Source organism: Schistocerca serialis, chromosome 2 (assembly GCF_023864345.2).
Source record: "Schistocerca serialis cubense isolate TAMUIC-IGC-003099 chromosome 2, iqSchSeri2.2, whole genome shotgun sequence".
Taxonomy (NCBI): domain Eukaryota; kingdom Metazoa; phylum Arthropoda; class Insecta; order Orthoptera; family Acrididae; genus Schistocerca; species Schistocerca serialis.
The window spans coordinates 798675151-798687291 of NC_064639.1; the positions used below are offsets into that span (position 1 = coordinate 798675151).

Here is a 12141-nt window from a genome sequence, read left to right on the forward strand (position 1 = left end):
CAGCCCGCAAGTCAGAACTGAAGTAAGACCTATTCTGTGAGTGGTGGTTAAGTTTACTAATATGAAGTATACTATATGGCTGGATTTGACATGTTGACTGGAATGCTCTCTTCCAAATTCTGAAGGTGACAGGGGTAAAATTTACAATTTGTACATAAATCAGATGGCTGTTATAAGAATCAAGGGGCACGAAAGGGAAGCAGTGATTGAGAAGGGAGGGAGACAGTTGTAGCCTATCCCTGACATTATTCAATCTGTATGTTGAGCAAGCACTGAAGGAAACAAAAGAAAAATTTGGAGTAGGAATTAAAATTCGTGGAGAAGAGATAAAAGCTTTGAGGTTTGCTGGCAACATTGTAATTCTGTCTGAGACAGCAAAGGACCTGGAAGAGCAGTTGAACGGAATGGACAGTGTCTTGAAAGGTGGATATAAGATAAAAATCAACAGCAGCAAAATGAGGATAATGGAATGTAGTCAAATTAAAACAGGTGATGCTGAGAGAATTAGATTAGGAAATGAGACACTTAAAAGTAGTAGAAGAGTTTTGCTATTCGGGGAGCAAAATAACTGATGATGGTCGATATAGAGAGGATATAAAATGTAGACTGGTATGGCAAGGAGAGTGTTCCTGAAGAGGAGAAATTTGTTAACATCGAGTATAGATTTAAGTGTCAGTAACTCATTTCTGAAAGTATTTGTATGGAGTGTAGCCATGTATGGAAGTGAAACACGGACAATAAATAGTTTAGACAAGAAGAGAACAGAAGCTTTCGAAATGTGGTGCTACAGAAGAATGCTGAAGATTAGATGAGCGGGGAGAAGATGAATTTGTGGCTCAACTTGACTAGAAGAAGGGATCAGTTGGTAGGACACATTCTAAGGCACCGAGAGATCACCAATTTAGTATTGGAGGTAAGTGCGGAGGGTAAAAATTGTAGAGGGAGACCAAGAGATGAATAAGCAGGTTCAGAAGGGTGTAGGTTGCAATAGTTACTCGGAGATGAAGAGGTAGAGTAGCATGGAAAGCTGCATCAAAACAGTCTCTGGACTGAAGACCACCATAACAACAACAACAGCAATGTGGAAATGATGAGCATTTTTGCGCAATCGTGCATGGTAGGTATGAATAATGCCATCTAACATTCTATACACAATGGAAGATGATACGGTGGGTTAGTCATTCATAAATTGTATTTTAATGTTGGTTGTAAGATAACTGCGTTATGCCTCAAGTAAAAAGGAGATATCAGCACATGTCGAAATTTGACAGAATCATGCCCAAACGAGACAGTGGTTTATCATTCCATAATACTGCTGCTTGTGATTCTATATCTATCATATGAATATGAAATTGATGGTTATGGAGGACCATATTTAGTGCCCCTACTTATAACTTATTCTTATGAAATTACAGTCTGTATGGAGAAAACAATTAATGGTCTGTTACTCTCTTTGAAAATCTGTCAGAGAATTGGGAAAGTTTCTTTGTGAGAAACTTTATGAAATACCATTGAGATAATCCAGAATTTATATACACAGATTTCCAAGATTATTCAAGCTGTTTAGCATACCAATAGCAACCCCATTCTCTATCAAGTGGGATTTTGTATTGTTTTGTCCAATATTTACATTTCATTTTGTCTGATTTAATTCAGTTTTAATTTTGGGACAGCTTAGTCAAATGTTTGACTCTCTTCTAAGTAGGTACCAAAAACTACAAATAACAGGGGAAAAAAATGGTTTGAATAAACTTTCATACAATGTATGCATAAGTAGGAGTCTTATAATATTGTATCAACAGAGTAATACAAGCAGGAGGAGATGGTGTAGGAGGGGGGAGGCGGAGAGGACCCAAATGACAGGAAACCTTAATGCCTTTGAAACTATTCGGGTATATTGGAAAATTGTTAAGAGAAATTAACTGACACATCCTGTTGATAATCTCAAAAGTATTAGGTTGGTGTATAGGTTTGTAGCATTTTCCCATGAGATTCATAAACACAACAGATACACACATCAGAGGCTTTAGTCAACAATAATATAGTCTCCTTCACTATTTACAACAGTCTACCAACAGTGGGGTAACTTTTTGATATCACAACTGCAGACATCACATGGTTTTGAGACGAAGAGCTCATCAAGGCATGTTCGGAGCACATTTTCATCCAGAAAGAATATTCCTTGAAGGTTGTTTGAGAGAGAATGAAAAAGGTGAAAATCTGAGGGCACAAGATTAGGTGAATAAGGTGGGGTGTGGAATGTCTTCCCAAGCCAACTCATGTATATTGTTTTTTGTCACTCTAGCAGAATGTGGGCAGGTATTATAATGGAGTAGCATCACTTCATGCAGTCTTCCTAGTCATTGTTCCTCCACAGCATTTGCAAGATGTCTTCAGTTGTTGGCAATAAATTTCACCAGTGATGGTTATATCTTGGGGAAGCCATTCATAGTACATCACACAGCCACTGTTCCATGAAATGCATAACATTATCTTTCGGGGATGTGTGCAGGTCTTTGTACAGGGAGTTGCTGCTTTGTTTGAGCTCAGTCACTCCTTTCTTTTCCTTATGTTAGCATAAAGACACCATTTCTCATAATCAGTAGGATACTGGATAGAAATTGCCAGTGTTGTTTACGAGCCAATTGATGACGAGCAAGCAGAGATACACATATGGCCACCCACCGATTTTTGTGATGGTGGCTTACAGTACCTATACACCCAATTTTTTAATGTCCCCCATTGCGTGTAAATGTTGCATTATGATGGAGTGATGACAGCTCATCACATTTCCCAGTTCTTGAGAATATTGATGTGGATCATTGTGGATGAATGCACTTAAACAATATTCATCAAACGGAGAAGGTCTTCCCGAATGTGGAGAGTCACTAACATCAAAACACTCCTCCTTACAACAAGAAAACCATTTTCTCGCCATGCTCTGTCCAATGGCATTATCCTCTTGCATTGCAGAAATGTTTGTGACTGCCTCAACTGTTACCACCCCTCTATTGAACTCAAACAGAAGAATATGTCAGAAATGTTCTGATTGCTACACTCAGCACTCCATTTTCTAGCACCCACAGCTCCAATTACTATTTCCAAATTACAAGAATGAGAATATGTAAACTCAAACAGCAACAGTGAACTAAAAATTAAAAAAAAAGACAATTGATAAATAAACCTATAGCAAGTGGCATGGCGACATATAAAACAAAAACACTATGAACTTATGAAGCAACCAAATATAAATAAGTTGTTGACACTCCTTTTTCTAGCATCCACAGCTCCACTCAACAGCTCCAAATGATAAAATTACAACATGTACACTCAAACAGCAAAAGTTAACTACAAATAAAAAATGATAATTGATAAATAAACCCTTAGCAACGAGAATACCAATTAGGAAAACCAAAACACTATGAGCTTATGCACCAACCTAATATTAATAAGTTATTCTGACTTCATATAGGAATACTAATAACAGAAATACATCAATTACAAAATACACTGCCTGACCAAAAACGTGAAGCACTGAGAAGACATGGTCAGCTATCAACATAACTTTTCAAATGTACACATCATTGGCAGATATTGAAATGATCAGAGTTATAATTTTCTGTGACATAAAGAATGGCCACAAGAGAACATTACTGTTTTTCATGTTTAATGTTGTTAGCAGGCTCGGTAGAGTATATAAGGGGAATTAACAGAGTCAGATGTTGAGTGATCACTCTTAACAACATGGAGACACCACACACTCATGTGACACAACATTATCAGAACCTGGTTGATTTTTAAAGAGAAATTTTGAGGCTCCATTTGGCCATCTGGTTGAAACATGCAATATTCATATTTGTGGGGCATCCAGAAGTGACAATGGGCCAATGCTGGAGTGCACAGGAATATGGGGACATGCATTTTCATTGTCAAGGTCATGTCTGACCACCACAAGCAAGGTGCACCAAACACATCACAAACCCTTCACATTTATGCCTGCCATCCAGGTACAAGTGATGGACTCCCTACAACATTGCATCTCATCCTAAGTTATCATGTGTTACCTTTTATGTGACAGTATCATGGTGCCATTTTTCAGCAGAACAAAGCTAGTTCACGTATGACACACGTCTCTATGAACTGCCTGCATGATGTTGAGTTATTACCTTAACCAACAAGATCCCCAGATCCGCCCTCTGTAGAACATATTTGGGACCAGCTTGCATGTCAACTCGGACCTAGTACCAGTGTCCAGGATATCAAGGACCAGTTACAACAGGTGCGGGACAACGTCTCTCAGGAGAGGATACAGCTGCTTTAAGATGTCCTTGACAACTGAATCAGTGTATGCACCAAGGCCAGATGGGATACAAAATTGTACTGATAAGTGGACTCGTACTTCCAAGTTATTTATAAATTTGACTTGATACTGTAATCATTGAAACAACATCACATAACCTCTCACTCCATATGGTTTCATTTTGTTTCCATCTGCTCTGCTGGGTGCTTCACTTTTTTTCTCAGACATTTTATGTTAAATGTACAATCAGCCAATTTCACCTTGCTCTGTCTATAACAACAAGTAAATTACCAAACAAAATTAAAATAACAACTGTTAACTACAACACAAGTTATTGTTATTCATGTAATATGTGAGATCCCATAGAAAATTCCTAGTTCTAGAAGTTCAGTATTCAAAAAAAGGAAGAAAGTATACTGACCAGTTCCTCTAAAGTGTGTTCTTTTTATCTGATTCAGTATTTCTATAGGGAAAAAAGTTATTTAGCAGCTTGAAAGATGTTTAAACAAACATAATTACCTTGTATGTTCTAATATATGTGTCATCATCATATGGTATCAAACTAATGCTTTTGATTATTTTATGAGTCATATCAAACTTGAGAAACTCAGGAGGGTTCAAAACAGTCTCCACACCAGCTTTATCAACTGAAATGCAAAAATAATCATCTTGATTAGGAAAAATAATAATAATAATACTGATAATTTTGTGTGGCTCAATGGCCTCATGCTAGTCTTTCAATTGGACGCCACTTCGGCAAATTGAGCGTCCCTAACTTACCCCAGTTATACAACTGAGAAAAGGGGATCTATAGTTTAACATGGAACCTGAGCCATATGTCATTTCTGGTGAATATCCACATCATTGAGGGGTGAATGCTAGGTTAAAACCCAGACTAAAAAGTCAGTTGTCTGACTGGGATTCGATCTCATGACCTTTCGGTTTCCTGGCAAGCACTTTACTGCTAAATCACCTGGCTCATCATTAGGCAAAAGAAGAAGTACATTATGAATCTTTCAATAGCACATATTCTTTAATGCAGATGTTGCACTAGGACTGTCAAAATTTCATATCCAAATCAGATGGTCTGAAATCTTGGAAAAATGAAGTAATTAAGAATCTTGTAACATGAAATTGAGCAATTATTGGTAAAAAAGTAAAGTACTTCTACTATCCCCATGGTGGCATATGCCATCATTGAATAAAAATAAACAACATCTTTCCGGGTGTCCTATTTGTCAGTGTTGTATGTGCAACCTATCTGTGAAAACCCGTGCTTATTCACAGTATTGCTAATACCTCTTTCTAAAATGTTCATGTTAAAATCTGCACTCAGTAATCATTAGATTCATATGTGTATAGTTCTTACGCTGTTTGTTTCCAGTAAACACTTACGCAACATCATGTATTGAGTTCATAAAGTAAAGACTATGATTACATGTAAAATGTGTAACACCTTGTGTTAAAACTTACAGAAACAGCTATTTGACACTTAACATCTGAACTGGTGTTATGAACTGTTTGCTAAATGCGATTCCATTAACCTGATTGTATGGGACATTTTTCCAAGTGCACTGTCTTTGTGTTCATGCCACTGCTTATTATGATTACTGAGTTTAAGTGTTGTTCCATCATTAAAAATATAAAATTCAAGGAGTGAATTTATAAGAGAGTGGAATTTCCCTACCCTTGTTACCAGAGTTATGTCCACCTGAACTGGTCATTGCAACATTTAAGGTGGTAATAAAATGAGGAAGAGACCACTTAAAAAAAATATTTGTCATGACCATCAATCAAACAACCTGTGAGAAATGTATTCAGATAGATCAATGCAACAAGATCCAGATGACCAAACCGGGTAGGGAAACGTCACAGCTGTGAACTATTTCTACTGTAATAACAGACTGTCAGTCGAGTATAGTCTTCACCATCAATTCCAGACAGTAAGCTCATAACAAAACAAAAACTACTTTGCTTACTTATACACAGACTAGCACCCACAGTCTCCAGAATGATAAAGATATCTGATGGGAATTCATTGTGCTGGTGTTTAACACACAAATTTCCAGCAATGGTCCCTATCTGAAAGAAGAAATAAACACACGTCAGTCACTAGTTACAAACATAATATCAATAATGAAACAACATACATTAAAGAAACTTTGTCCATGTTCAAAAATTTACTCAACAACAATAAAAATCTACATATTTTACTTACATTTCTTACTGGTATATTAGCTACCAAGTCTATGTGCTCAGCAATCATTTTCAGGTATTTAAAACCTTTCTGAGTGTTTGCAAGATCATGAAACAGAGCCATAGCTTCATTAAGAGTCACATTACCACCAACTGTAACATTAGTTGTTACTGAATGTGACTTAAGTTCTTCAACATTTGAAATGTCAATAAATACCTCAATATCCTCTCTTCTGCGATACACACCTACAGAAGAATCAAAGATTCAAGGCAATTATTACTGATCTACATTGTACAGATATGCTTTCAGTCATTTGATCATTACATCAAGCACACAAATTATTCAATTGTAGAGAACATTCAGGGACATACAATGAGCCAAGTAATACAAAATGTCTGACTTACAGCAAGGTTAAATTTAGATACAAAATGAAAATGTCTCTCCTTGACCACTTCTTCTATACCACAGAAGAAATTCTAATTTTGTAATGTGTAGAATGTGATAGTTTGGTATTATTAACCACAACAGTAATTTAAAAAAACTGTAAATGATCAGCATTTAGACATATTTACATATTAATGTGTAATGTGAATGTAAACAATAATCTGGACTTTGCATTGTTTACTGTCTGCATAAAATAACCAACTCCACATCATTATAATTAACTGTAGAAATGATCCACAGAACATATAACTAAGTAACTAACTTAAGAGATAAAATCAAATATTATGAACTGCTTTTGTATGCTATAACCTACAAACATGTTACTATGTGAAATTAAGTTGGAAGATTGTTTTACTATATTCATGCTTTAAATTGCAGGTTCTGAGGAAATCACATACACAGGTAGGGGCAATACTTTAAACAAATACAAAGGAAGGAGAGACAAAGAAAAAATATGTCTAGAGATACTAAAAGATAAAAGTTAAAATTGCCCACAAATCAACGGTCAGTGTAAGCCCCCCAATTGAAGGGAATGTGCCACTGACATATTCTGACATTTTAATTGACTTATCCAGTCTGCTATAGGTGGACCTACACATGAACTCCAAACGATGGTGCAATTAGAAAGCAGTGCTGAGTGACAGAAAGTATTCTAGGATTGACTGAGAACTGAACACCAATGCTTGGCACTTACTTACTTAACCAGAAGCTACACCATTAACAGCCATAGGCCACTAAAGAAAACTGGAGAGACAAATAATAAAAGGTATACAAAACACAAAAATAACACGACTTTAGAATGAAAATAAACAACAAAACTGGAAGATAAAGAGGACATTGAGGATGAGGGTATAAGACAAATACTGAAGACAAGGCTTGAGAACTGAAGATAAGTCTAGAGAATATAAGACAAATACTAAAGACAAAGCTAGAGAATTAAGAAGAAAGAAATATATGACAGAAGTGTGTAGCAGCAGGAGAGACTGATATACCATGAAATTCAGTTTCAATTGATGAGAGGTAGTTAAAGGTTCTTGTTTGTGAAGTTCTGAGATTTTGTATCTTACAAATGAGGTATAGATTAACTACACAATTTTTCAAGTAATGATATCCCTATTTTGTATTGCAGAGTGTGCTGTACTAAATAGCATTATCCCTTATTGGTAAATATTGAAAATTTGTAAGAAATAATTCTCAGTAGCAGTATTGTCCAATACTATTGATGCAGAATACCATCAATGGTTGAGATCCAGCATAAATGGTCCTTTCATGGATTGTCTTTAGCAGGCAATATATATAATTAGTAACCGAGTTGGAGTGAGTAACAACAGCAGGATGCATGTGACATGTCATTTTGTAGTATGGGTTGTGACATTTATACTATGAGGAAAACATTTTCTAGATGCAAATTGCACTAAAACACAGATGTGAACTAGTATACTCTTTGCTCAAATAGCTGTCTTGTGGCAATTTCTGCCAATCAATAAATGTGTTACTCTCTTTTCTTTGACTGCAATCAAACAACAGAGTAGTACAGAGTATTTTTTTTTTTCCATTATGGAAATCCGAATGACCCTCAGAATCACAAAGAAGGCACGCCATATTGTGCAACAACCAGTATAAATTATTATTTCTATTCATATCAAAAACATGCAGGCAACTTTCTATAGGGAAACATAATAACATTATTAACTACTATTTAATCAACATTGCAGCAATGATAACTATAGATTTCCACATAGTAGTGCAGCCATTGTATTTTGTGCCACAGGGCAGTGATATAGGACTATCCAAAAAAAAACAGTTTTAGGGCAAAAGACAGTCAGTCAGTTTCCAGTCATCAGGGCAAGCACTTAATTTTTCAGCAACTGATATAAACATTCACTGTGCAGGACAGTTATACCAAATCAGCTGGCTACTTTGAGTTTTATATTTTTTTCTATTTCACTACTTTGATTATTTGCTGGTATTCAACATTCTTACCTACAGTCAAAGTACTACAGCAGGTCACTTTACATCGTCCTCGTATTATAAATTTTAACCAGCTGAGCATGTATTCCAGGCTCAAACAAGTTGAGGATAGTACCAACCTATGTTGATTTAGTATGTTACTACTACAAGTATTATGATAAAATATTAGTATGTTATTACTTTATATATAAGCTTAAATTATAATGTAAGGTGTATATTTTATTAGTATATTACAAATTGTCTATGCTCTGTTTGTTATATGTAGCTGCGACTTCTCAGTAATTGTATAATATTTATTCTCTACTGTTATTATATAAAATAACAATGTTGAAATCTTCTCTGTTGTATGTGAGGGACATCATGGAACAGCACGCATATGTTTCTATATCTAGCACTCAGTTCGATCCCCAACCCAGGGGATGAGGCCATCTAATGGGATTTGAACATCTGTAACAAAGCCAGACAGCTCCATTCACCCCTGTTGTCCCCATGGAACTCTGTTCCACTACCAGTTAAGAACTCTGTGTGGTCCAGGCCTCCATCTTCTTGGACTTCAGGGACAGAATATCCAGAAACAACTTTAATGGATCTTTGCGGATGTCAAAGGTCAATACCCAAGACAATCTAAAATGGGCATATTTCACTTTGAGTTGTGTGATTCTATTTATATGAGAGCTGCATCACTGCTGTATTCTGTGGCTCCTGGCTGCATAGCATTGATGCAGTGGTAAGCATTCGAGTTTATTTCCACCATTGCCCATTATTCTCCTCAGGGTGTCATGTCTACTTGCAGAGATTCACATGTTTTTGTGGGCTGCAGCATGTTAGAACTGGAAATTGCTCTGACAGAACTTCAGCAGTGTTTAGAACAGAATCTGTGACCATACAATGAACAATGATATGTTCCACAGCTTCAGTGTCACCACACACACACAATTATCCATTTTACTCTTAATGAATAGAATAGAAGATAATAGAACAATGCTGGTGATGGCCAGAAATTTAGAGGACCAGACTTCTAGTGGGACCTAAGTACTTCATTCTGTTTTGCTCTTTAGCATCTGGTGTTGCCATCTTCTCCTTCATATCTGCAGGTCTGTGGGATATATTCCTAAGATTGCAGGTAGTGACTCCTGTCTTTGACCTCTGATTAAATAGTGATTTTAAAAGGCATACTAGATTTTATGTTTTGATAAACAACCACTGTCTGCTTCATTAGCAAAGAGTCGCTTCACCTGCACATCAAGAGCCATGGCAGGAAACGTGTCAGAAACAAAATGGGACAAATGAGGTGTCAGCAGTGGACTGATAAATGATGAATGTGGTTAACAACTCCCTGCTAATTCACATGTAAAATACATCTCTTGATTTCAAAATCAGCAAACTGTCCCTCAACTTAACTTGTAGTGCTGCAGCCAATAACATGAATTTTCATTACACATATTGCTGGATATTAACACTATAGAAAAAAATGAACTGCTTGAGGCCTCCCCAAGATGCCATAGTGTTTGTAACAGCTTCAAAAAGCAACTTCGTGCAGTCTGAGAAATGAGACACATTTCATGTAAAGATTTCAGAAAAACAAAGTCCTAACAATGCAGTATACTGGGATAGCATTTTGTCATAAGAAGACCACTGTTCTTGGGGGTTGAAATGACTCTACAGTTTTTAATTGGTGAAAAGTGTAGAAGTCAAGATGGGACAGGAAATACACTTAGAAGACAGCGAGGTCAGATAACTGGAGAAGAGAAAGAAATATATGCTTTTGCAATCAATTACATTAGCAGTTACACATTTGCCATGAATGTCAAAGTTTTATAGGAAAGTGACAACTCTGAAAATATAGGCCATGTTATTTGCTGGTACACTTATATAAAGTGAAATTTGAAGAAATCCATCAGTGAGGTGGAAAATGATTCGATGTAACTGAAACAATTTAATCCAATGAATAACATTATAATGAATTATTATGCATATAACTGAGGAAAAAGCAGCACATTATATTAATTTTTAACTTAAAGCTTGGTTGAATCTAGGTCTTCAAAATTTTACCAGTGATTTGGAACCATATGAGGAGTTGATGATCTCAACAATGTATGAATGAAAAGTGAGAAAGCACACTTGGGGAGATATAATTTTCTCATTTTTTACATAAAAAGAATGACACCTGGCAGATGTCTCTGCTGTCATTCATTATTTTGTTTTCAAGTAGTGTAACAACAAGATGGCTGCCACTGAGGTAAATATTAGTATTAAGAAAAGCTCCATCAAACACAGTTCTATAAAACTCAGAAAAAAGACCATTTGTATTTTACTTGAGCACAACAATTAAACAGTTCAGAAATATTTAATATGCCAGATTACATACTAGTTCAGATGGTGAAACCTTACCTATGAATCAAAAACTGTTACAGGGTAGACAGAGATTGTACTCAAGGAAATCCATTTGTAAGAGAGAAATTAAAAAAGGTGAAACAAGGGGGAACTATCCCAGGTCCACCACTGCAATCTGAATCTCTTTTTGTATCTACCTCATAACGATAAAATAGTTATTATTTATTATACACATAAACTTATTGGTTGATCCCATGTTCTGAGATTTAGAGGCACTCAGGTCGAGGTTGAGATGGCTTTAACCATGACTGTGCCAAGATTCAGTGCTATTCACTTGTCATCCCAACCTAACTCCTCAGTTCCTGTCACATAAGTGTACCATGGGCCCTGGTGCCAACATTTAAGTCTGGATGAAACAACACTGGTAGCGGTAGAGTGAGGAAACTCGTACAGAAGTTCAGGCTTGTGGTAGAGCAGTCTACTTTGGCACCTACGTTTTCCAACATGATGTTTAGCAAACAGACAATAACAAAGGCCTTAGAAGTACAGGTACTTCTATTATTTTTTACGCAAGACAAAAATTTCAGAACTTACTATTGTAAGGCAGGTTAGTGGAGCTGAAAGAGGACTTAAATCTCATCAGATGAGATATATTAGTGTTAACAGAAGTGAAAAAAAACAACAAAGACTTAACAGTATTAAGATCAGGTCATATTTTTGTTACATAACAACAGAGACAGAGGAAATTCAGGTGTACATTTCACTGGACACAACAAACTAAAAACAATATTACAGATATTGAAGGTATCTGGAAATTGTTCAAGTGCATGCATCAAATTACTCATCTTCTTAACATGAGGAGTAAAACCTCTACAAAGAAGTACAGGAAGTGCTA

The 12141-nt window shown here is 36.1% G+C and overlaps 1 protein-coding gene across 2 annotated transcripts in view; it reads right to left on the minus strand.

Moving 5' to 3' along the window:
- LOC126458039 (uncharacterized) overlaps positions 1–12141 on the minus strand; it is a 425031-nt gene that overhangs the window by 223230 nt on the left and 189660 nt on the right. For both annotated transcript variants that reach the window (XM_050094831.1, XM_050094830.1), the window contains exons 7-9: positions 6519–6742; positions 6280–6382; positions 4820–4947 (exon numbers count right to left, since the gene is read on the minus strand). In XM_050094831.1, coding sequence (XP_049950788.1) covers positions 4820–4947; positions 6280–6382; positions 6519–6742 — 455 coding nt within the window. The remainder of the gene's footprint in view (positions 1–4819; positions 4948–6279; positions 6383–6518; positions 6743–12141) is intronic.